At 42.5% G+C, this 27,117-nt stretch overlaps 1 protein-coding gene across 1 annotated transcript in view; it reads left to right on the top strand.

The window, feature by feature from the left end:
* The window catches only part of KIF6 (kinesin family member 6), a 380,047-nt gene that overhangs the window by 103,514 nt on the left and 249,416 nt on the right, over positions 1-27,117 (top strand). Inside the window, exon 6 of the mRNA XM_081094290.1 lies at positions 12,654-12,783. Within this exon, the coding sequence (XP_080950416.1) occupies positions 12,654-12,783 (130 nt within the window). The remainder of the gene's footprint in view (positions 1-12,653; positions 12,784-27,117) is intronic.

Here is a 27,117-nt window from a genome sequence, read left to right as displayed (position 1 = left end):
CCCACCCTCAGGACCGTATCAAAACCTAATTACCTTCCAAAGGTTCTGCCTCCAAATACCATCACTTTGGGGATTAAGCATCAATGAATTTTGGGGGGCACAAACATTCTGTCCATAACACTGGTGTTAGTTTTCACCAATGGTTGCCTAATATGTGATGTGTAGAAGATGGCAAAGAACAGCTGTAGTGTTTTCACTTTTGCTTCTGGAATATAAAAGTAAGCCTGTGGTACTTAGGGTTTTTAGTCACGTGAGATTAATTAATGACAGGAAAGACATTGTCACCTCTGTCGATTCCATTTTCCTCATGCCTTGTATACAAACACATGCAAACAATTTCTTTTTCTGAGAGTAAGAGGTGAAATGCACTTTTTAAATGATGTATTGGTATGGATTTGACTTACTGGTTAGTCTTCATAATTGCTTTATAAATGGTTTGCTTTATTCTGATACTACATCATTTTTTTTTTTTTGCAATCTGTTCCAAATTTTGAGTGTATAAAGGAAAACCATAAGAATACCGAAGGGAGTTTTGAAAATTTAGGCTTATTGTGTCCTTTGGAAGAATACACAGAGTATGGACACACATCTAATGATTACATCTCAACTAATAGAGAAAGAAATTATCACAGCATCATATATGCCAAGCATTTACTGTATTGCAAGAATCTCAGCCCTTTGGGAGGCATTGTAAAGAACATTAATTGTAGTCTATCTTTAATTGACTTGTCATTTAGTTGGAAAATATAACATGCATGTGAATCACGTCAAGAGACTGCTATAAAACTCAGCTGCTCTCCACTGTCTAAGAACATATGTCCAGGCAAAAAAAGGCAGGCAGGCGACTTAGAGCTGCTGTAGTCTCACGTCAACCAATGTGAGCCCACATCAACCAATTATTTTCTGTCATAACCCAGTCCAGTCCTTTCGTACCAGTGTCTGCTCCATGACCCTCAATGCTTTCCTGATTTTACTGGTATATGCCAAGACCAGAGATCTGAGTGAGCGAAGAGCTGGCAGTGCTGCTGAGGTGGGAGCAGTGCTGAGTCAGCCTAGAGAGGACATGTGGGGAAGAGTCTTTAGAACGAAATCTAGGTGACTAAGGGGAAAACTTCCCATCAGATGGATCAGAGGGATCACCTGGACCAGGTGATAAAGGTTTGCAGGTGGCATATGTATCTCCCTGCTCTGAAACGTTCATAGAAGTTAGTCTGTGTATCGTTCAGTCGATTACAATTGACTTTGTGTTTTCAGATTGAATCTTTGGATAGTTGAAGACATTGCACAAGATGCAAGTTAGTCATCAGAAACCAAAGATCTGACTGATGCTACTCAGGCTGCCAACCCCTATTATCTCTCAGTACATATCTAATTCAAGCTAAGAAGCAAGCCCTAGGAATAACCCCATTAGAAGAAATAATGGCAAAATAGATGTCTTTTACAATAACAAAAGAAAGTAAAATACTCAGGAAATATTCAGAGACTTTGTGAAGACAGTAGTATATATTTTTTTTGGTAAAATCAAAAGATTTGAGGATAAATACAAAGCTATTAGTCTTGTTCTGAATGAGCGGGGTGAATACCTTGAAGAAGTCAGTTCTTCCCATATTAATGTCAAGGTTCAGTGAAATTATGGGCAAAGTCTTAAACTTTAAAAACAACAACATTGAAATGATTCCAGAGTTTATCCGAAAGGAAACCAGCCAAAAGGGCAAAGAAAAGTCTGAAAAATAGGGAAATGAGGGAGGACTTGTGACACCATATATTCAAATTAGGTAAAAGCGCTAATAACAAAAGCAAGCTATACCACTTCAAAATTAGACAATGAAGAAAGAATAGATAAACCAGAATCAGATCTTATGCCATGTTATTTTTAACGTAGAGGGAAGAGTTTTCAGTCAATGGTATTGAGCATTTTTTTGTAGGTAAATTAACAACTACCTATAACAGCAGCTCAACTTATAGCGGCTTACCCCTCCCCCTACACACACACACACACACATACACACACGCGCACAAACACACAGAATAAGGATTCTGGGGGTTGCAGCCAGGGCTGCTGTGGAAGCTGCAGGATGCCATCGGGGCTTCTGCCTTTCTGCTCAGCCATTCTTAGCAGGTGGCTTTAGTCCTTGTGCAGAACGGTTGCTCTTCCTTCACTATCCCATCCACATTCCTGGAGGACAAAAGAAGAGGAAGGAAAAAGGCAGGTGTTGGCTGAGACTTATCACTGAGCAGAATTATATCACATGGCCAGCCCCAGTTGCAAGGGAGTCTGGGAAGTCTAATATTTTAAAATAATTTCCTAAACAAAATCAGAGCCTAATCGGGAGTAATGAAGGACAGATGCCACATAGGCAACCTGCACTGTGAGTTACCCAGTTATTTAGGGGGAAATCCATGTAGATCCCTCATTTCCTTTCCTGCACCTGTAACCTGAATGATAGAAGAAAATATATGATCATTAATTATATGTATCATTAATATATTATGTATTAACTAGAGGCCCGGTGCATGAAATTTGTGCACTGGAGGTGTGCCCCTCAGCCCAGCCTGCACCCTCTCCAATCTGGGACCCCTCGGGAGATGTCTGACTGCCAGTTTAGACTTGATCCGACAGTTGGACATCCCTCTCACAATCCGGGACTGCTGGCTCCTAACTGCTCACCTGCCTGCCTGCCTGATTGCCCTAGCCACTTCTGCCTACCAGCCTGATCACTCTTTAACCGCTCCCCTGCCAGCCTGATTGATGCCTAACTGCTCCCCTGCTGGCCTGATCACCCCCAACTGCCCTTCCCTACAGGCCTGTTCACCCACAACTGCCCTCCCCTGCGGGCCATCTTGTGGTGGCCATCTTGTGATGACATGGGGGTAGCCATCTTGTGACGACGTGAGGGTGGCCATCTGGTGATGACGTGAGGGCATTGCGTGAGGGCATGAGGGCCACCTAGGTTTTTAATAGTATAGATCAGGGGTCCTCAAACTACGGCCTGCAGGCCACATGCAAATACAAATATTGTATTTGTTCCTGTTTTGTTTTTTTACTTCAAAATAAGATATGTGCAGTGTGCATAGGAATTTGTTTATAGTTTTTTTTTAAACTATAGTCCGGCCCTTCAATGGTCTGAGGGACAGTGAACTGGCCCCCTGTTTAAAAAGTTTGAGGACCCCTGGTATAGATGATAATATAATAACATAAATACATCTATAATTTTACCATAAATCTGCAAAAATATGTTTAAGAAAATTACCTTAAGGAAATGTATTGACTTATTGTCTTTGTGGGAAATGAATTAGTGTTTCATATATATGCTAAATCTCAATAAAATAATTAAATAACAGTAACCAATACGTAAATAAATATAACCATTTTTGAGAAAAGTGTTTTCCTACACACTAACTATACCTACTATGGTTCTGTCTTCAAATACCATGGGTAATTCTCAGTTTGGTTTTGCATTGGCATGGCCTGGCCAAAAGCGTCCAGTACTCTGTCTTGAATGGTTCTAGTGATGTCTGTTCCCATAGCACAGTTAGAAGCAGAAGCTTCTTGAAAGTATGAAGATGTGTCCACACAGACAACAAGCATCCTTGAGTCTTGTAGGATACATTACATGAAATGACTTAATCCCATGCTCATTTCAATTTTGCTCTTTTCCAGTCAGGGAGTAAATCACATACAGATAATTGTAGAGTAGTTTTTAGGTGCGCTACAAAGTTATTGGAAGGTACAGAGATTTCTCAAAACCCACCTGCACCCACACATGCATAAACTTCCCCATTATCAACACCACTCACCAGAGTGATACATTTGTTAGCAAAAATGAACCTTCATTAAGATATCAAAATCTCCCAAAGTCCATAGTTCACCCTAAGTTTCACTCTTGCAATGTACTTTCTATGGGTTTGGACAAATGTATTATGACACACGAGAGCAGTGATTCTCAACCTTCCTAACGCCGCAACCCTTTAATACAGTTCCTCATGTTGTGGTGACCCCCAACCATAAAATTATTTTTGTTGCTACTTCATAACTGTAAAGTTGCTACTGTTATGAATCGTAATGTAAATATCTGATATGCAGGATGTATTTTCATTGTTACAAATTGAACATAATGAAAGCATAGTGATTAATCACAAAAACAATATGTAATTATCCGATGGTCTTAGGCGACCCCAGTGAAAGGGTCGTTCAACCCCCAAAGGGGTCGCGACCCACAGGTTGAGAACCGCTGCACTAGAGGTTCGATGCATGAAATTCATGCAGGAGTAGGCCTTCCTTCCCCCGCTGCCGGCACTGGCTTCCCTCTGGCACCCAGGACCCGGGCTTCCCTCACAGCCCCGGCTTCATCCGGAAGGTCATCCAGAAGGACATTTTGAAGGATGCCTGGTCTAATTAGCATATTTCGCTTTTATTATTATAGATGTCCATCATGATAATACCATACAGACTATTTTTACTACCTTAGAAATGCTTGGTGCTCTGCCTAGTCATCCCCCCTCCTTACCTCTACGTCTTCATAGTTTTGCCTTCTCCGGAATGTCATGTAGCTATAATCATACAGTATGTCGCCTCTTCACGAAGTAATACCCATGGCTTAATAGCTCACTTCCTTTTAATGTCGAACAATATCCCATTGTTTGGATGTAACAAGTTTATTTATTAATTTACCTATTGAAGGACATCGTGGCTGCCTCCAAGTTTTTTAAGTGATGAATAAAGCTGCTGTAAACATCCATGTGCAGGTTTTTTGAGAACGTGGTTTTCAGCCCCTTTTGGGTAAATACCCAAGGAGCACAATTTCTGGATCATATGGTAAAGTATGTTTAGTTTTGTAAAAAACAGCCAAACTGTCTTCCAAAGTGGCTGTACCATTTTATATTCCCACCAGCAATGTCTGAGAGTTCCTATTGCTCCACAGCCTCACCAGTTTGATGTTCTTAATGTTCCAGATGTTGGCCATTTCTATAGGTGTGTAGTACTATCTCCTTGTTTTCATTTGCATTTCCCTTATGACATATAATGCAGAGCACCTTTTCATATGCTTATTTGCCATCTATGTATCTTCTTTGGTGATGTGTCTGTTCAGATCTTTTCCTCATTTCTTAATTGGGTTGTTTGTCTTTGTATTGTTGAGTTTTAAGAGGTTTTTTTTTTTATATTTGGGATAACAGTCTTTTATTGGATGTGTCTTTTACAAATGTTTTCTCCAAGTCTGTGGCTTATCTCCTAATTCTATTGACATTATCCTTTGTGGAACCAACGTTTTTAATTTTAATGAAATACAGTTTATCAATTATTTCTTTCAGGAATCATGTCTTCCATGTTGTACCCAAAAAGGCATCACCATACCCCAGGTTATCAAGGTTTTTCTCTATGTTATCCTGTAGAATTTTAATTTCAATATTTATTTGCCATTCTCCATTCTTTGCCTCTCCATATAAATTCAAATTATTTTGTCAATATCCACAAAATACCTTGCTGTGATTTTTATTGGGATTACTTTGAATCCATATATCAAGTTGGGAAGAATTGATATCTGTACAATATTGAGTCTTTCTATCCATGAACATGGAATATTTCTCCATTTATTTAGTTCCTCTTCTGTTTCCTTCTCCTGAGTTTTGTAGTTTTCTTTCCATAGATCTTGTGTATATTTTGTTAGATTTATACCTAATTATTTCATTTTGTTGGGTGCTAATGTAAATGGTATTTTGTTTTTCATTTCAATTGCCACCCAGTCATTGCTCGTATACAAGAGAACAATTGGCTTCTGTATATTAACCTTGTAGTCTACATTGTTGCTATAACCACAATTCCAGCAGCTTTTTCCCCCCTTTAATTCTTTTAGATTGTCTGCATAGATGATTATGCCATCTATCAACAAAAACAGTTTTATTTCTTCCTTCCAATTCACCAATTCATATACCTTTTATTTCTTTTTCTTTTCTTTTTTCTTTTTTTCCCTTTTATTTGTTTGCATTATTGCATCAGTGAAGATTTCCAGTATAAAGTTGAAGAGCAGTGGTGAGAGAGGACATCCTTGCCTTATATCTGATTTTAGTGGGAATGCTTTGAGTTTCTCACCATTTGGTGGGATGTTAGCTATATGTTTTTGTAATAGTCTTTATTAAGTTGAGAATGTTCCTCAACATTCCTAGTCTACTGAAAGTTTGTATCATGAGTGGGCGTCAGATTTTGTGAAATGGTTTTACTGCATCTATTGATATGGTTATGTGATTTTTATTTTTTTAGTGTGTTGATGTGATGGATTATATAATTGATTTTTGAATGTTGAACTAGCTTTGTATACCTGAAATAAATTCCACTTGGTTGTGGTTTATAATTCTTGTTATATATTATTGGATTCGATTTGCTAATATTTTGGTGAGGATTTTTGCATCTATTTTCATAAGAAATATTGGTCTATTATTTTCTTTTCTTGTACTGTGTTTGTCTAGTTTTGGTATTAGAGTAATGCTGGCCTCATAGAATGGGTTAGAAAGTCTTACTTTTGCTTCTATCCTCTAAAAAAGATTGTAGAAAATTAGTATAAATTTTCCTTAAATATTTGCTAGAGAACCTGGTGTTTTTAGTAAGTTAAATAACTTAATTTCTAATATGTCATGTGATTGGCTATATTTTTACTTATCCATAAAAAGATCTAATGTTAGATCTATAAAGAAAAAATATAATTTGGAGCTACTAGAAAGAATTTTAAAATTATCTCAATAGTAGTTAAATAGCAAAAATATCCATTATTTTAGCTTGTTCTGTCTGTTGGCGGCAGTGGGAACCAGGTGTTAGACCAGTGGTGCCTGGGTTCAGCCACCTTGGTACTGGCTAGGAAAGAATTCAAGACTCAAATTATAAGAGAACATTTATTTAGAACACCACAGAGGTAGAAGAAGTAAGTAATTTGTAGAAGAAATGGGCTTAGGAAACAAGGTATAGAGGTAAAGGAAGGACCCTTGGAGCTTAGAAGTGAGGAAAGTCAAGGTGACTCCCCCGGGGGGTAGGAAGAAGAGGGGAAAGGCAAGGACAGGCTCCCAGGAGGGAGAGCCAGCTGGGCCTTTCATCCTAAGGGTCTTAAGGGTGGAGATTTTAAGGCGGTCCCAGGAAAGACCTCAATGGAATACTCATCAGCTTTCCAGGTGTGTCCTTTCAGGGCTGGGTTCTCCCCTGACTGATAGGTGAGCACCAGGGCAGGGGGTCTGGTCTTGCTGCTTTTCTGGGCCTGAAGCTGAAATACAACTGAGGCCTAAATGTGTTATCTCTGGGGAGGAAGGGCCAGGGCTTCCAAACAAGATGGCCAGCAAGATGCTAGGCGAGGAAGGGTCAGCTTGGGGCCTTATGATTGTCCGTTGCTAGACATCCAGGGCTTTCTACCCTGGTGACCTTCTATGCCTGGCCCATCGTCCTGGCTCTGCTTTATGCCTGTCTAACTGCCTACTACACGTCTAGGTTAAGACCAATACAAAAATGTATTGTAGGTTCATAAAACTTTCTCAATTGATATGTTTCAACTCTATAATTTATAACAAACGAAATCTTTTAGATTTAAAAAAAATCAACATAAAGAAAATGTACCTTTGAAGTTGTTAAAATACAGGAAGGAGGGGCCCCCCTTACATATTTCTCCTAAAAATTTACATCTCTTTTCTCCCAATCTTCACCATAGAGAACGTCTGAGAATGTGTGTTGGGGTGGAACATAAAAGGAGGTTGAAAACTGCTGAACTAGAGAATAGCCTCTTTATTAAAGTAAATAGCGAGACCATGTAAACAACATGCGAACCATATCTAGTTACTTAGAAGAGACTGGTGGTTCCCCTCCCATTTTCATGAGGCCTGCCTACTGCTGATACTGCTCTACGTCAAGGTAACTAAACAGGGCTGCCTCTAGTCCATAGGGCACCTTCGTGTGAACTATTAAAAGGCATCCCTGCCATTTGCTGGAAAATTGTTGTAATGTGCTTGTTTTGTTAGATGACACTTTACTCGGACCGACTTTTGTCATAATAAATATACAACCTCCTTGTGTTCATTGCAGCCCCTGGGACATGGTACCATTATGTAGAGCCCCGTCTGCACAATGGCATGGGGCATTCCCAAGTAGAAGAAAAAGAAATCACCTATGGCAACATTTGCCTATAACATGAAAATGAGAAACCAGATTCATTGCAGTAACTCTTGGAAAGTTCCTGTTGGGCAAGTTGGTGGTGGTGGAATGTTGTGGAGGCGGGCGAGGGGGCTGGGAGGTTCTTTCATTGATGGCTTCCATTATTGAGAACAAGAGCTTGGCTATGGCTCTTTATATGTCTTCAGTTAGAAAGAGCCTGCAAATTCCAATTACTTAGCTAAATGGAAAAGATTCTCTGTTTACAGAGAAAATACAAAGCTTGCTTCTTCCCCATCATTAAGCAGACCGAGTATACTTAGCAAAACTTTTCCACTTAGGTGTCCAAGTTAAGACTATCAGAGACTTTTGTTTGAAATCTAAACTTTTTAGAAACATTTTGTAGGAAAAACGACTCACAGGCTCTTTCAAAAAGAATCAAATAAATAGTTTGGGGGTTTCCATCTTGGAATTGGGATGTTTATTTAAGAAACTTTAATAAAGCCGTCTTTCAAGCCCACGAAAATTACAGTCAGAATCAAGTGGCGACTAAGGATTCAGGAAATAGCTATTGATTTGTGAGGGAGTGGGGGAAAGAAAGTGCCAGGAAGGAAGCAACTTGAGGAGAAACTTTTGCTAATGGTTCCTATTTCCTCCAACTTTGAAAAAGCATTCCACCCGCAGCAGTTTAAGACATTCTCACTCCCAGATTAGCCCACCTAGGTGAGAGGTAGTACCCAGGGCATGATTGGGCTTTTCTGAGCAAAGGCGTGAGAGGGGATGGGGCTGACACGCAGGCTCAAGGCTTAATAAAAAAGGGATTTTTCAATGAGTACAGGCAGGGCAATAAGGGAAGTCCAGAGCTTCCTACCCAAGGGATTGGGCAGAAACCAGGGAACAATGGAAGGAGAAGAGCTGGCCAGGGCGATCCTGATTGGAGAGAGAAATTTGCACCGCAGAAGAATCCATATGGATGCCAGAGATGGAGTCCTTCATAAGGTGCCCCAAGATGCGCCCTAAGCAGGGGCACAGCCATGAAAGAAGCTAAATTACTTTGGACACCAACCTGCCTTTTTATTTATGTTTCAAAGTCTCCCTGGGCAAGAAATCAGAAAATAGAGAGGGAACCATAATATCAGAGGTCAGAGAAACATGTAGCGGTACGCTATGAAAGACAGCTGAAAATGACATGCAGAGAAGGGGGCATGTGCAGAGTTATTTTGATCAAACTGACAAAGCTGGACCAGCAAATACAGAAGTTCAGTGGTTCTGAAGTAGCCACACTGGAGATCAAAGGCTCTGCATCAGAAAAAAAAGTAGCTTAGCCAAATGTCACTGGTGACATTTCACAAACACTTTCTACCTTATGCTCCTAATTATTATTTCTATCTATAATAATAAAAGTATAATATGCTAATTAGATTGGACGCCCTTCCGGAGGAAGCCGGGGCTGTGAGGGAAGCCCGCGTCCCGGATGCCAGAGGGAAGCCGGTGCCAGCAGCTGGGGAAAGGAAGGCATACTCTTGCATGAATTTCATGCATCAGACTTCTAATACACACACACACACACACACACACACACACACATATATGCCTAAGCGACCATTACAACTGGTCGACCAGTTGACCGATCACTATGATGCACACTGACCACCAGGGGGCAGATGCTCAACATAGGAGCTGCCACCTCACAGTCAGTGCACTCCTACATCCAAACCCTTGGGATCCCTCCCACCTGCTGGCCGGCCCCAATGGCCCCGATCACCGGCCAGGCCACAGTACCCCACCTGTGCATGAATTAATGCACCCGGCCTCTAGTAGAAATATGATCCTAAATTCATTTGGGTTGTCCAGTAAATAAACACTCTTAGAATGCCATAGTTCAGGGGTCCTCAAACTACGGCCCGTGGGCCACATGCAAATACAAATATTGTATTTGTTCCCGTTTTGTTTTTTTACTTCAAAATAAGATATGTGCAATGTGCATAGGAATTTGTTCATAGTTTTTTTTTTTAAACTATAATCCGGCCCTCCAACAGTCTGAGGGACAGTGAACTGGCCCCCTGTTTAAAAAGTTTGAGGACCCCTGCCATAGTTGCTTGTTTTCCATGTTTTTTATTTCAGTGAAATAATGGTGAGAGATATATGTATGCTGTGTCCTTACTATCACTTAGGTTGACTCAGCAATGATATAAACCCTGTGGAAGTTTAGGTGGACCCATAATCCTCGCCTGAGCTTTAGTTACTGTTGTGGTGCCTAGTTGACCAAGCAGTTGCATGGTCAGGGAGGCAGAAAAGGAACTTTCCAGGGAAGGACAGGCTATTAAGATGTGATCTTGCCCATTAGATGTGGCTTAAGAGTGACTTCAGTGACAACCAAGAAGATGAATAACTTTCCCAGTTGGGCATGAGGTGGAGCTGGGTGGAAAGTAAGATGAAGCAACCAGAAACCTCCCCATATGTCTGCCTTGAAGGGTAAGGAAAGATGAAGCTAGTGGCTCTCAATCTTAGCTGCACATGAGAAATGCCTAGAGCTTTTACAGATTCTGATACCCAGACCACACCCCAGGACACTCAAATCAGAATCTCAGGAGGGACCTTGCACCAGTGTTTGTCTTGTTTTGTTTAAGTGCCCAGGTAGTTCCTGTGGCAGCCAAGTTGGGGACACCTGGATTAAATGAAACACCGCAGGTGTCTGGCCTGCTTGGTGCCCAGTGAGTACGAGCATCCTCTTTGACTCACTTTCTGCTGCTCCCTCCCCCTCTTCTGAACTCACACAGAATAGCACTGCATCTGTCTTGGCCTCACCACACACATGAGAGGTGACTGCCTCAGAGTTGGAGAATTCTTTTTATCTTCATGTTGAAACAGACAGGACTCTCCTCCCACTTTTATGTACCGTCTTATCGCTTATTTCATACTTTTATCTTCCTTCCAATATTACCCAGAGACTGTGGGTTTAGGACGTTTTCTAACTTCTGTGTCCCTAGGGATTGAATTTAGTCAAATCTTCTCGAGCACTTCAAAAGGATCAGGGTGAAAACAAAATTGAAGGAATAAAGGAGGTTCCTAAAAATAGAACACAATTCATCCATTTCAGTTAAAGATGCCTTCATGTTTTCCAAGCATTTTTGGACTCACAAACATTTTTAATAAGCTTACTTATGAGTCTTGCTGAAAAATAAATAAAATACACTTGTTTTCATTAAAGGAAGAGATCTTTTTCCATCTTAGTTGGTATTGTTGAAGGAGACAAAAAGGAGTCCAAAACTCGGCAAAAAATCACATAATTAGTGACATATTGGTCACAGATGTGCGGAGAGAGCTACACTTTCTTCCCGTGATTAGTACTCTAAATGCCCACAAATTACATCTGAAAGTCAGATAACCTCCTTATAAAAGGGAAGGGTGAGAATTATGGTATTTGAAAAATCTTCATTTTTAAGATATTGTAGGTGTGTTTTTATAAACAAGCGAGTGACAAATGTTTACTTGCCAATTGTATTTTTAGAGATGTAATGCCAGAAGATGCCCATCTTTACTTATTATCTCAAGTCAAGCAAGTGCAGTACTTGTAAATGATAAGATTTCCTTCCCTTAACAATTCTTAAGAAGGTCAGGAAGGCAAAACTCAAAAGGCAGACGGGAACTCTGTCCACTAATTTCATTGCTTGCATCTGGAGGCCTTTGAAGCAAAGTAGGGGGAGTTTGGCCAAGTTGTATTCAGTTGCATAAAGTGCTCAAGGACTTTAAGGAGAATATGGACAAGCCACTCTGGGCGCAGGGTTAGGACTCACCTGGGAGGACACGGCGTTGACGCTCGGATGCCCGTGAAGGCAGTTGTGATAGATGAACATAATTCCAGCCCCAAGACTCTGACTACAAGGATGTAATGGAAGGAAAGGGCATATCATAAAAGAAAAAGGATGAAGAAGCACATCTGATGGACATAAAAATAATAATGACAAAGTAAAGCTTTTAGAAGACTTCTTGAGAATGTTTTACTCCTGTTGATAAAAAAAAAAAAAAAAAAAAAAACTAGACAAGGCAATGACTCCTAGAGGGAGGACAGATGCCTCAATTCTCATCATGTTTAAATGACTGAGCTGACCAATTTCACATGTCACATAAATTGAAATTGGAAAAAAGGTGGAAAGTCGGCAAAATAATTAGTGCATTGCCGATGTAAGTAACTGAATTATGACACAAATGGCCAAGTTTCCTGACATAGGTAGAAGGTTATCTATTTGCATTTTTAGTTCGGTAATACGCGTTTCAAGATGATTTAGTGAGCTGATGATTGCAAAGACAGGTGGCTTTAAATCAGGAGCCCCGAAGCTAGTTGATGTGCTGTCAAGGTCATGTCAGGGTGTGATGCGAATGGAGTCCTGTCTGCTGCCTCGTGTGTTATTTGATTTTTATAAGTTCCAGACATCATACCCTGCATCTTTTAAAAACTAAGCCTATTAAAAAAAGAGACTTCAAGTTCCTTTCATTTTCAAAGTACCCCGTTTCTGTTTTTCCCACGTCCTAGGAAAGTGACAATATTGGAGGACCCTGATCAGAACATTCACCTGAAAAACCTGTCTCGCCATCAGGCAACCACGGAGGAAGAGGCTCTGAACCTGCTTTTCTTAGGAGACACCAACAGGATGATTGCAGAGGTGAGAGACTGTCCTCTGAGGCTGCTAGCACCCTAGAGGAGGGCATGGGATTTTAGGGACAGCAAGGACCTTACACGTGATCCCATCCAACTCTCAGCTGCCGAGTAGGAAACCTAGATCCAGAGAAGCGAGAAGACTTTCCCAAGCTCAACAGCGACTTAATGAGCAGGAATTAGCATCTAGGCTCTTAATTTTTATATTTTTCAATTTTATACAAATTGGTTTGCAGCTAATGAATGACAACTCATTAAATATCTTAATTATAGGAATTTTTGCATAATGCTTGCAATTTAAAAATACACAATTCATTCTTCCCAATCTCAAATTACCCATGTGTTGGTGTGTGTTTACGTTTCCATATGTTTTCGTGTATTCAGTGGAGGATCACTTATAAAGCATTTGGATTAGTGCATGGGATGCAGGACGTGCTGTCTGCATTGGCAGCTGTCGCTGGCAGATCTGGGAACACTGCCACAGAGTGTAATATGGGTATGTTTTGGTGTAATATTGGGGACATACTTATACTATTTGTTGTTAATCTGACCTTCAAATCTAACTGGACACCTGTATTTTACCTGGGATCCGAAGGCAGGAGCCAGGATTGACCCGCCGTGGTCAGGGGACCCTGACCTTAACCAGTTACAGGCTGGAGATGGAGGGTCACGAAGCTGTCATCCAGCAACCCTGTGGGGAAAGGAGTGGGTGGTGTGGTGGTGGTGGTGTGGGGACAGTTCCCCCAATGCACAGCTGACCGTTAGTCCTGGCAGTTTCCTTTTTAAACCATGCTCCCAGATTCTCTGTCTCTGGTGACAAGCAGCAGGGGAGGACAATAAGCTGGGAGGATCAGCATTCTGGGAAAGTCTATCAACTGACCTTTCTTCCCGCCCCATTTTCACTCTCTTGAATGTGCTACCTTAGATACAAGACAAATAAATGGAAACCAAATTCAGATACTGAAAATACGGCGTTAACATCTATTTCTGTGTTGGGCCCTTACTTTTGTTGTTGTTGGTGGTGGTTTTTACAGTTCTGCGTCAGTACTTTTCAATAGACTAACTTCTATAAGTTGAGCTTATGTGCCACATATGATATGGACTTAAGGACCCTTAAACTATTACTTTCATTTCAGGGGACTTTTACAAAGTATTTTTTTAATCTTTATTTTTGAAAGCATTACATATGTCCCCTTATTTCCCCCATTGACCCCTTCTAGCCCGCACCTGCCCCCCACCCCAGGCTTCTCCACCCTATAGTCTGTGTCCATGGGTTATGCATATATGCATACAAGTTCTTTGGTTGATCTCTTCCCAACCCACCCCCCACATTCCCTCTGAGATTTGACAGTTTGTTACCTTTACGTAGTTTTAAATTTCAGAATATCTTGTTTTGCTTTACAAAATTGGCATTTGTGTTTGTGTCAACATTTTGTCCATGTGATCATCTGTGGTGCTCTAATTTGTCACAATAATTAAAGATTAAGGAATAAAGGCAGAGTAGAAATTAAGGAGTCTGATGTAGCATGCCCCATCAAAAACCCTGTTCCTTCATACAAGGTTTAATAAACAGCAAACCAAGGGACAGAGACACATGAGAGTCAGTGCTACCGGAAAACCGTGGGGAAGCCTCTCCCTGCCTCAGTGCTAACTTCCTTCGGAAGTGACTCACTTGTCTGAGAGAAGTCGAGCCCTGTCCCCACAGCGTCCCCTCATCTATCATGGGTAATTGGCGGCTCCTGGCCCTTAGTTACCGTGACTTCTATAAGCTTAAAAGCTTGGCCTTTGCTATCTACTTTGCCAACTTAGCTCACTACATCTTTTCACACTGGTATAAAGTTTTAAGGATCTCAGACTTCCTTTATACAAGCTTATCTGTCATGTTCCTTCATCTTACAAAATCCCCACAGTCTTTTCCTATTACTTACTGATGAGTATCTAATGATATTATTATAAACTAGAGGCCCGATGCATGAAATTTGTGCACTCAGGGAGGGTTCCTCAGACCGGCCTGTGCCCTCTCACAGTCCAGGAGCCCTCGGGAGATGTCCGATTGACGGCTTAGGCCTGCTCCTCGCGGAAAGCAGACCTAAGCCATCAGTCGGACATCTTTAGCACTACTGTGGAAGCTGGAGAGGCTCCTGCCACCGCTGCTGTGCTCACCAGCCGTGAGCCCAGCTTCTGGCTGAGTAGCGCACCCGCTGTGGGAGCACACTGACCACTTGGGGGCAGCTCCTGCATTGAGCGTCTGTCCCCTGGTGGTCAGTGCAGGTCATAGTGACCGGTAATTTCGCCGTTAGGTCGATTTGCATATTAGCCTTTTATTATACAGGATACGCTGAAACCTGAAGAAGTCCAATTCAAATAGTGCTGATATGTATTATGTTTTTTTAATGTATTCCATTTTCCAGTGAAAAGCCTAATTGTTTTAAACCAAATCTAATAGATGTGGGGTGTTTCTGGGCTTGCTTTTATTTTTTTCTTTGGTAAGAATAGCTATCATGTTTTCCTGAGAACCTGCTCAAAGGACTTGACATTGTTGTAGACACTGTATAATTATATTATTTCTGATTCTTATTGTATAGAGGAAACTGAGGCTCAGGGTGTCAGAACACTGGCTGAGTGTCCAGGTCTGACTGACCCAGGGCCGTGTTCTTTCCTTGTGCCTCATTCCACAGATGCCACGACCACACTCACATGTGTCAAATTCTTCAAGTGAGGATCTATTTCTGAATTATTTAAAAGGATAGCAAGTATTTAGCACTTCAGTTTAATCTCTTGAATTCAGTGAAAGCAAATACATAAAAATATGAATGAAAAAGAACTGTCAATCCCTGGAAATATTTTATTATTCAGTCTCTAATGAAGCATGTTCTAGATTGAACCTCGCTGTCGGAATGTAATTTGACAGCACAGAACAAGCTTACCAGGATAAAAAGAAAGCACTATTCTTTTTTTTTTTTCTTCTCAAAAATAAGCTCCCCAAATTCCCATTTACACGGAGACATCCAGAAGTTGCCATAGTAACCAGAAAACAGTTGCAAAACAAAGTCTGCAAATGTGGGACACCAGTGGAGTGCTCTTCCCTTGCAAGTTCTCTCTCAAAGCCAGCATTTCAAGGAAAAAATGATCAAGATTAGCCTCATCCTCTTCTTATTCCAAACTCTTAAATAGTTTCTATAAGTCTACCAGTGTTTTGAATAAGACCTGATTATATCCTTAGGGTAAAAAATTTTTAAGTTGACTTGCTGGGCCAAAGAGAATAAATATCTTAAAAACTGAACTGTGTGTGGCCCAGGGTCAAAGCCCACCAGTAGCAAGCATGACTTTGTTATTGGAGAAGTTGGGGCGTCCTCTCCCCCACTGGGTGCTGGGGATGGTGTCTTCACAATATCTCCAGGAAAAGAATTTTCTGAGACTCGCACAGGAGGATGAGAGATTTTTATTTTCATGGAATTACACCCTTGGGTTTCCAGAGTCCTGTTCCAGTCCTAGAAGGAGTGTAGCTGGGTTTCAGTAGACCTAAAAGCAAAGCCAGTGTCCAGAATTTCCCTCCCATGATGCATCCAGGTCCAGTTAGCATCAGGCTAGCTGCAGTCCATTAGTCTAGCGAATGCCAGGAAGCAGGAGCGAGAGAGCCCCGCAAGCCAGGAGTCAAGTGCAGTTTGCCAAAAGAGCAAACTCCTGTGTTCAAGGGATTGAAATATCCCAAATTTCAGGCCCTTGCAGTGGCCACACCCATTCTGGCCAATAACTTGTTCCCAGGTGTGACTGACAGTCAAGTACTTCCCCACATCACCCCAACTCACTGCACATGCACCCATCCTCCTCCCTGTCCAGTTCCTTCCCCCTGCGACCTGCAGGGGATAGACCTGTGGTTCCCTGGGGAGTGTAAAGCTGTAGCTTTCTGGTAAAGCTGCCCAAATGAGATGCCTATAATATGTAGCTTTCCTGTTACTAATAACTAGGTGAATTACAATGGCCTACACTTGATACTTTTTGTCTTATCCTATATAATAAAAGCCCAGTGACCAAATGACAGAATGACCAGAACAACCAGTCGACCAGTCGCTCTGACGCACAGACTGCCAAGGGGCAGATGCTCAACACAGGAGCTACCCCCCTGGTGGTCAGTGTGCTCCCACAGTGAGAACGCCTCTTGGCTGACCAGGATGAGCAGCACTCCCACAGCTGGCTGATACCTACAGGCCATGCCCCCCACCAGTGCACAAATCCTGTGCACTGGGTCTCTAGTAGTTAAATATTTCTATCAATTAATCAAGTCTAATTGAGCAAGACAGTCCTGCACAGTTCCATAGCTGGGACCATTTTCTTGACCCTGCCCATACTCTAAGCAACCTATCCTCAAGCATGGTCAGAGAATAACTTGCAGTAGAGTTTCCTATCATAGTCAAAAGACAAGTTTCTGGGACCCCATTTCTAACCCATGGATTCAGAATCTCTGCAGCAGAGCCCAGGATTGCACATTTTAGCATGTATATGTGCTCAGGCGAAAGTTGGGGACAGTTTGGGATTTTCCATTAAGAAGCTGTTGAAAAGTTTATGAGCAGGTCTATAGTATGCATCCTCACCAACATCACTAAATTTGAAAATTTGGCCAATTTGGCAGACAAAATATATATATATATATATATATATATATATATATATATATATATATTATGGCTTGCGTTTGGGACCTGACGAAGTGCCACAACAAATGATGAGACTAGATAAGAAATATGAATTTGGAAACAGGGGGCCAGGCAGAGAGCCCAACTCTAGTAGGAGGGCTTCACTGGTGCCTAGGCCCTACCAGCCTTTTATTCAGTTTTAGATACACATATTGCCCTTAGTCAGGCAGGCAATTCCGGTAGCAGACAGACTACCTTAAAGGGCAGTAAATATTAGTAAAGATTTACTTTGAGGCTATTAGGTCAGGAAATTGCTTGAGCCACCATTGTCTCCACTAAACAATCGGTGCATAGCTTTGGCCCTTGCCAAAGCTCAAGGTCCATCAGTCTTCTGGGTTCCTTGTTTACACTTTCCTGATAGTGTAGACAATGGGTAGCTTCCAGCATTTCCCTGGAGTGTCAGAGGAGGTCTGGTTGATGTGCTGACTCTGTGAGACTGGGATTCAGTCTTGCTCACCTTGCAACCTCCGCTCCTAAACGGAGCCTGATGCACAGCAGGGCTCAGTGAGTGATTATTGAGTGAATGAACATTAAGAATAACTTTTCGTCTTCGTCACATATTCAGCAAATACTTTCCCCATTTTATAAATTTTAGTTTAGTTTTATGTTCTTCATCTCTTCAGATCAGTCTTTTCATTTTATGGTTTCTGCTTTGGGTATCATGCTTGGAAGTGTAACAGCTCACTGACAAATGATTCCACTTACAAGAAAGTGTTGTATTATTTTGGATTGAAGTGTGATGCCCAGTTGCATCCACCCCATTGTTCCCATAGTGGCCTGGAAATGGAAAGGGATGGTCGGTCATCATCAGCTTGGAGTGAATTTATCAGAAGTTTCTGGAACGTGGAGATTTTACCTGAATCTTGAAGAAAGAAAGAAAGAAAAACTGTCCTAAGTTAACAAAATCAATGTTCATTTTGAATCCTCCCTCCAGAAATAGCCTCCATTGATAAAAGTGCCATTTTAAGGAGTGATAAAGTAGCTCAAAGTGAATCATAAGGGTAACATGAGCCTCGTATACAAGCCAGTTTGGAAAAGAGAATAGTGCCTGGGGTCCTTTCCACCAAAACTTCACAGTGAAGTCTGTTACGGGTTAAACTGTGTCTCCCCCTCCCCACCCCCACTTCCTGTGCCGAAGTCCTAACTAACCCTGGTACCTCAGAACCTGACCCTGTTGAGAGCCAGGGTCTTTCCAGAGGTAATCGAGTTAAAATGAGGCCATCAGGGTGAGCGCTGAACAATATGACTTGTGTCCTTATGGAATGGGGAAACTTAGAGACAGACACATCTATGGGGGATGCCATGTTGACATGAAATGGTCATCTAGGAGGAGGGTCCTGGAGTGGGTCCTCAGAGGGGAGACCAGCCCTGTCCACAATCCTGTTTGGGACTTCTAGTGTTCAGAACTGTGAGATAATAAGTGTCAGTTGTCTAAGCCACCCAGTTTGTTGTATTTTGTTCTGCTCCTGGCTCCATCCTTCCCAGGTGTGTGTCCTTGGGCACGTCACTTAACCCTCTAAGCCACGCTTTCTAATGTGTGAAATGAGCATAACAACACCTCCCTTCTAGGATTATAGTAAGAATTGAATTAAATGACATTTGGAAAGACCCCGTGGTTCTCAGCGAGCGACTATTTAAAGACAAGACTGTTAACTGGTTCCTCTCTATTGTCTCACTACCTGGCAACCAGGTGGTCAGTCATTAATTAATTGTCTTATTGAATTGATGGGGAGAGGGAATAAGACCTGAATCTCAGGCCCAGAATTGAACGTACGTGAGTACAGAGCACATCACAGATGACTTTGACTTCAAACAAACAAACAAACAAAAAAACAAATTGTGAGACCCCAGACCTTTTGGAAAAGTTGAACTTTCCAAATAACCTGCCAGTGATGTTTATCGAATTTAATTTTCCAGGAGTTATTCAAGGTCTTTTTACCTAATTCTTGGCTTAAAATAAAAACATGCTAGATGTATCTGAGTTGTGCTGCTGTGCTTTGCAGACTCTCAGACTCTGCTCATTATCACACTCGGGAGTGAACTGGGTGACCTTGCGGGTGTGTAAAGGCCGTGGGAGACTGTGTGAGCTGAGTCAGTGGTTCAGGCCACTCTCAGGAGCAGCATCCTTGTTGTCTGTAATACAAGGAGGAAAGGGTACATTTGCTATTAGGTTGTGTTTGTTATCAACACTAAGCCTCTGTCGCCTTGTGTGCTATGTGTGGGAATCGAGGATTTGGGTCATAATTAGTGTTACAGAATCATCTTCCACTCCACCCTTAGAGGGACATTGACTCACATATACTTACAGAGTCTTGTTTGAAAGATATGTTAATTGTAAATAATTAGCACCTTTAGTCCAAGATTTGTGAGCCTGGGAAGAGCAAAATACGCAGCAGGCTAAATATTTTGGATCCTGCTTTTATTATAATACAAACTAGAGGCCTGGCACACGAAAATTTATGCGCTTGGGAGGGGGTGTCCCTCAGCCCAGCCTGCATCCTCTCGCAGTCTGGGACCTCTCGGGGGATGTCTGACTGAAGGCTTAAGTGGACCTAAGCTGGCAGTCAGACATCCCTCTGGCAGCCTGGGAGACCTCGGGGGATGTCCGACTAATGACTTAGGCTCGCAGGGAGCCGGCCTAAGCTGTTAGTCGGACATCCTTAGCGCTGTCATGGAGGCAGGAGAGGCTCCTGCCACCATCGCTGCGCTGGCCAGTCATGAGCCGGCTTCTGGCTGAGGAGTGCTCCCCCTGTGGAAGTGCACTGACCACCAGGGGGCAGCTCCCACATTGAGCGTCTTCCCCCTGGTGGTCAGGGCGCATCATAGCGACTGGTCATTCCGCCATTAGGGCCAATTTGCATATTACCTTTTTATTGTATAGGAAGGATAGCCTCTCTTATTAGTAGGTCCCAATAGGCAGCTAAAAGCCTTAGCAAAGATGTGTTCACAATTGTAACCTCTTCTTTTTGTCTACTGTATATCCTTACTAGAAGGAAATAAACTTAATTTTGAGCACATACTCTATGCCAGGCATTTCTTTTTTTAATATTTTATATATGAGAAATATACATTTTAAAATAGTGATTCTGTGTTATAACATAGTTTGCTTTCTGCTCTCATCTAATCTGATTCATGCTATTGCATGAACCATGAGTTTTGAGATCTAAAACATTTATTAAAATAAGCAAAGTGGTATGGTACAGTCATTATTAGAATGTTAAAATGTACATAGCCTCTATACATGATTACAGAAACATAATCTTTTTAGCTGTAAAAACTTAGCTCTAGAGTTTCTTCTGATCATTAAAATTCTCATTTCTGATTAAACATAGCAGAAGAAAGTAATTTTTACTCCCTGTTATTGAAATTCGCCAGCAAGAGCAACAACATGTGAAATGTAGAGGCGGAATAAAAGCCATCTTCAGTGAAACAAGGAAACAGCCATAACCTCAAACCCGGAGGAAACCTGCCAAATACTATGAAATTTGACTTATGGCGACGGAGGGTGCTGAGAGCCAACATACATATTCTCCAACCTCAGGCAGGATACAATTTCCCCTTTACGAAAGGGTCACAATTCTCAAACCCAAATCTGATGATCATTTGGTCAGAGTGTTGAGATCTAAGAACATAGGCAAGTATGGGGGGGGGAGGGGGAGCAGTGTTACAGAGATATTTATTCTGCACTACAAAAGGTGCATCCTAAGAAGAAATGTTAAAGACAGACCTTTTTGTGGTCAGCAGTCCAGGCACATTGCCAAGAAAGATGTTGTTTTTTTTTTTAGTGGGGTTCAGTGAGTTTGTGACTTAAGGGGTTTTACCATCCCAGACCTCTTAGTGCAAAAAATTGAGGAAAGTGTATGCTGTTAAGGCTAAGGATATAGCAGATAGTAAAAGTATCTTAATTTGAATATTTCCTCATCTATTCCCAGACTCTTCAGGGAAAAGATGACATGTTCAAAGATAAAGTTATTAGAAAGAAAACATCTGCAGACCTATCCATATACATGGAGTATAGGTGTGGGGGAGCACTAAGGAACATATACTGGCATTTGAAGGTTGATTACATCAGAAGCAGAGAGCTTGTTCTTTATAATCTTAGATATTACCTAAATACATGCTTTGTTTTACAAAAATAGCTAAAAATGTAGAAGGGTTAAAAATAAAAAGATTACAAGACGAGAGAAGAAGATCAAAAGAAAACTTGAGGCCCTAGCTAGTTTTGCTCAGTAGTTAGATGTTGGCCCATGAACTGAAGGGTCACTGGTTTAATTCCCCATCAAGGGCACATACCTCAGTTGCAGACTCAATCCCTGGTCCCTGGTAAGGGTGCATTTGGGAAGCAACAAATCAATCTGTCCAATCTGTCTCCTCTCTCTCTCTCTCTCTCTCTCTCTCTCTCTCTCTCTCTCTCTCTCTCTCTCTCTCTCCCTCCCTCCCTCCCTCCCTCCCTCCCTCCCTCCCTCCCTCTCTCTCCCCTCCTTTTCTTCCAGTCTGTCAAAAAAAAAAAAAAAATCAATGGAAAACATATCCTCGAGTGGGGATTTTTTTGAAAAAGCAGCCTTTTTTACTCAAACATTAACATTGTTATTTTTGATTGGGAGATTTCTACTTTCATATTTGCTCCTTTTTGTGTTGTTCATGCCGGGGTTGTTGTTCTGGCATTAAGAAGGGTTCAGCAATCTGGAGAAGGGCTGTGTATAACTCAGGGGTGGGCAAACTTTTTGACTCGAGGGCCACAATGGGTTCTTAAACTGGACCAGAGGGCCAGAACAGAAGCATGGATGGAGTGTTTGTGTGAACTAATATAAATTCAAAGTAAACATCATTACATAAAAGGGTACGGTCTTTTTTTTTTTAGTTTTATTCATTTCAAACCCGCGGGCCGTAGTTTGCCCACGGCTGGTATAACTTAATAAAGAGTCCAGAGTTGAAGCATAATTTTGAAAGGCATTTGGGGGTCAGAGGAGCCTAGCTAAAGAAACTAAGATCTCTTTGTCTCAGGAACCCTTGCTATTTATTAATACAAATTGTCCTAAGGTGAGGTGGAGATATACACTTCAAAGGGTAGGGTTAGGTACAGATTCCATTGTCAGATTGGAAGAATGTGCATGTGGCTGTTCAGGTGTTTGGCCAGTAGGAGGCAATAACATGTAGATTAAGATGCCCTGAGCTGTCTGGCAGCCAAGCAATCATCCTTTTCAGGTTTGGGGAAATGCCCTCAGCCATTCCCAACAGGTGACAACCTGTATGACTCAGCCCTAGTTCCATCAACCTTTTGATGAAACGCTTGCAATGATGACACGCTGGAATTGGCTGCCGGCAGTTCGAATGTTTAACGTAGTAAGTGTGATAGCGATGAACAGTGCTCACCAAAATGTCTAGCTTATTCCTTCTTGCACAGGCTTCCTTGAAGAGAGTTCATGTGACTTGCGTTAGCCAATGAAGTGTGCGTGAATGCGAGATGCTACTTTTGCATTGAAGCTTTTAAGAACTAGCATGAGGTTCTCCTTGGTCTCCTTCCCTCTTGTGGCAGCCCTGAAGCTTATGTTGAGATGGTGCCTCACAAGCTGGCAGCACCTTCCCAGCCTTGCTGACGCTCTAACCACTGAGCAGAGCCACCATTAAACCATATTGACAAATAATGTAAAAAAGAAACCTTTGTGATTTTAAGCATCTGAGATTATGGTGCTATTTGTTAATTTGCTACCACAGTGTAACTTGATCTATCTTGATGAATATAATGTGTGTGTCATTTATAACAATTCATTATTCCTCATAAGATTCAAATGTAGCGTGGCTTTTTAATTAAGAAAACAATGCTTATGTTAGTGCTACATATATCATCTGTTTTTCCAGTGAGTTTGAAACAATATTAAAACCTATAAATCTGGACAAAAGTGTCAAAAATTACAAAATTTTTAAAAGGGAAACTCGATTTAAAAAAGAGGATAGACGGATATAGTAGACAACTGGGATGCGTTAACTTATTGCCATTAAGGACAAATTTTAGCTATGATTTCTGAGGTAGACAAGTAGAAAGAAGGGAAACATTTAGGCATTTTGAATTACATAGTTTTTATTGTTCAGAGCAAGCTTACAGGTACTAAATTGTAGGTAAAATATATGCAAGGATCTTGTGTGGCAAAATGGTCAGTGTCTTGCCTGTGACTTCAAAAGAAATGCAAAAACTTTATACTTCTATTGGTCTTGTATAATATTGAGAGCATTATATTATCCTATACTAGAGGCCCAGTGCACAAAAATTTGTGCACTCGGGGGGCAGGTCCCTCAGCCTGGCCTGTGCCCTCTTGCAGTCTGGGACCCCTTGAGGGGTGACCACCTGCTGTCTTAGGCCCGCTCCCTGGGGAATTGGGCCTAAGCTGCAGTCAGACATCCCTCTGGCTGCCTGGGAGCCCTCGGGGGATGTCCACTTACCAGCGGGGAGCAGGCCTAAGCTGCAGTCGGACATCCTTAGCACTGCTGAGGAGGCAGGAGAGGCTCCTACCACCACTGCTGTATTGGTAGCCATCAGCCTGGCTTGTTGCTGAGCAGAGCTCCCCCTGTGGGAGCACACTGACCACCAGGAGGCAGCTCCTGCATTAAGCATCTGCCCCCTGGTGGTCAGTGTGTGTCATAGTGACCAGTCATTTCCAGTCATTCTGCTGCTAGGGTCAGTTTGCATATTACCGTTTTATTATATAGGATAGAGGCCTGGTGCATGGGTGGGGGCCAGCTGGTTTGCCCTGAAGGGTGTCCCAGATCAGGGTGGGGGTCACGCTGGGGTGCCTGGACAGCCTGTGTGAGGGGCTGATGGCTGTTTGCAGGCTGGCCACACCCCCTTCAGGGCATGGGTCCCCACTGGGGTGCCTGGCTAGTTTGGGTGAGGGGCTGATGGCTGTTTGCAGGCTGGTCAAGCCCCCCACCCCCAGTGGGGACCCTCACCTCATGGAGGTTTGGCCACCCTGGGTGAGGGGCTGGTGGATGTTTTCAGGCTGGCCACACCCCCTTTAGGGTGCCTGGCCAGTCTGGGTGAGGGGCTGAGGGCCATTTTCAGGCTAGCTAAGCCCCCGGCAATGGAAGCTCCCAGCCTCTCCTTTCTCTCTCTCTCTCTCTCTCTCTCTCTCTCTCTCTCTCTCTCTCTCTCTCTTTATTCTGGGATTTATTTACCTTCTATAATTGAAACTTTGTAGCCTTCAGAGGAGCTCAGAGCCAGCCAGGGTGGGCGGGAGGGAAGCCTCCTGCTTGCTCCAGCTCCGTGGCCACTGTCAGCTGAACGCAGGTATCTGGGGCTTATTTACCTTCTATATTTAAAACTTTGTTGCTTTGAGTGGAGCTCAGAGCGGGCTGTGGCAGGTGGGGAAGCTTGGCTTCCTCCATCATTGGGGCAACCAAGCCTCCTGCTTGCTCCAGATCTGTGGCTGCCTGCCACCATCTTGGTTGGGTTAATTTGCATATAGTCACTCTGACTGGCTGGTGGGCGTGGCTTAAGGCATAGCGAAGGTATGGTCAATTTGCATGCTTGTCTTTTATTAGTGTAGATAATAAAGAGGTAATATGCAAATTAACCCTCACACCCTCACAAGATGGCTGCCTATGACCAGGCTGGCAGGGGGGTTAGAGAGGGATGACCAAACAACTGAACAAGCAGGCTGCATGGGGCGACCAGGCCAGCAGGGGGGCCATGAGGGGCAACCAGGGTGACAGGGGAGGGGCACTTGGGGGCGACCAGGCCACAGGGGGGGGTCAGTTAGGGGCAACCAGGCTGGCAGGGGAGAGGCAGTTAGGAGCAACCAGGCTGGCAGGGAGGGGACAGTTGGAGGTGACCTGGCTGGCAGGGGGGGGAAGTTAGGGACAACCAGGCCAGCACACAGAGGCAGTGAGGGGTGATCAGGATGGCAGAGGGGGGCAGTTAGGGGCAACCAGGAAGGCAGGCAGTTGAGCGATTAGGAGTCAGCGGTCCAGGATTGTGAGAGGTATGTCCGACTGCTGGTTTAGGCCTGATCCCCCAAGGGGTCCTGGATTGGAGAGGGTGCAGGCTGGGCTGAAGGGACGCCCCCTACCCCATGCCCAAATTTTGTGCACTGGGCCTCTAGTGTTAAATATAGTATATTTAATTAAATATATTATTCAGGTTCCAACCAGAAAGATAAGTCACTGTGTTTATTATTTTTTATCTATATTGTTGAAAGTATTACATATGTTCCCTTTCCCCCCCCCATTGACCCTTTCTAGCCCACCCCCACCCCCCACCCCAGGTCTTCATCACCCTATTGTCTGTGTCCACAGTTTATGCATATATGCACACAAGTTCATTGGTCGATCTCTTCCCACCCACCCACCCTCCTCTGCCTTCCCTCTGAAGGTCGTCACTCTGTTCCATGCTTCTATGTCTCTGGATCTATTTTTGTTCATCATATTTTGTTCCTTGGAGTCCACATTTGGATGGACCTGGATAGTATTATGCTAAGAAAAAGATAAGTCACTGTATTTAAAATGAGAAAAATCAACGCAGGTAGTTTTCTCTCATCGGTGATGGAAGAATCTGAGAAGACAAACCGGATGCTGGTGCAACTCAGAGGTTACCACAATGAGAAGCCACTAGGGCAGGCAGGCCTCAGCTAGTAGGAGCCACCTGCAAGCGATTGGAGGTGTGCGGGAGGGAAAGGCAGAGTAATTCTCCCTCTCCCTGTCTTCCAAGTGGGAAGACAGCTACCAACTAACAGGGGCCCTGGGAAAAGCTATCTTTAGAACTCAGCATCTCTGTGATGTAGAGCAAAGGAGAAGAAAGGGATCAGAGAACTCAGATCAATTGCTTTTTGCTTATGTTACAAATCAGGAATATACACAGGGGAAACTGGCAGAAAATCAATGTTTGCTATAGCTTTAAGCACAGAAGCTATTTGTATAGCATTTCTTGCTGATAGATATTTTCATTTTTTGGCAGGCTGACTTTTGTATCTATTCCTTATATTGGTTTCAAACTAGGAGAGAGGAGACAAAGGTCTTATCAGCCACCCAAAACCTTCAACAAGTAATTTGATCATGTTTGAGGTTTGCCACTTGGAGTCTTGCCAATTCTAACAGCAAGGGATCATTGTGGCCACAGAGAGAACTGTGATTCTTCCAAACGTGGAGAGATACTATGGGCCGATAACATGGAGTGAAATATTATACCTCAGACTAGACATCTGTGCTTCTAGTTCTTCCTTCAGCACCTCCATCTCTACTGTGAGTGACATGTTCTCAGATCCTCATCTGTTGCTGATCTTGATGTCCAAACTCAAAGACTGCATTGAGAGCTGTTGCCATCAACATGATAGGACCAATTTCTTTCATACAAATAACATTTTTTAAACGTTTACCTGAGTTCTGCGTGGTGTGTAATCCCAGAAGCTCCTTGTTGTCTATACACAGGACAATAAATGTATTGTCAGTGTACTTGCAATCTGAAGGTAATTAGAATGTGTAAAAAAAGGTTTTCCTTAAAGACAGTTTAATGAACTGCTATAAATTCTTGACATCATTAGAATTTTTAGCCCCATCATAGTATTGTTCCAGTTATGTGTATGGTCAGACTTGGAAATTGGTAAGCCAGGCTGAATTTTAAAAGGAAAAGAAAAAAAAGTTAGTCAATTAAAAAAATA

This window comes from Myotis nattereri (assembly GCF_964212035.1).
Source record: "Myotis nattereri genome assembly, chromosome: 6".
Classification (NCBI taxonomy): domain Eukaryota; kingdom Metazoa; phylum Chordata; class Mammalia; order Chiroptera; family Vespertilionidae; genus Myotis; species Myotis nattereri.
Note: the sequence above shows the minus strand (reverse complement) of the source record. Positions and strands in the feature narration are given on the sequence as shown.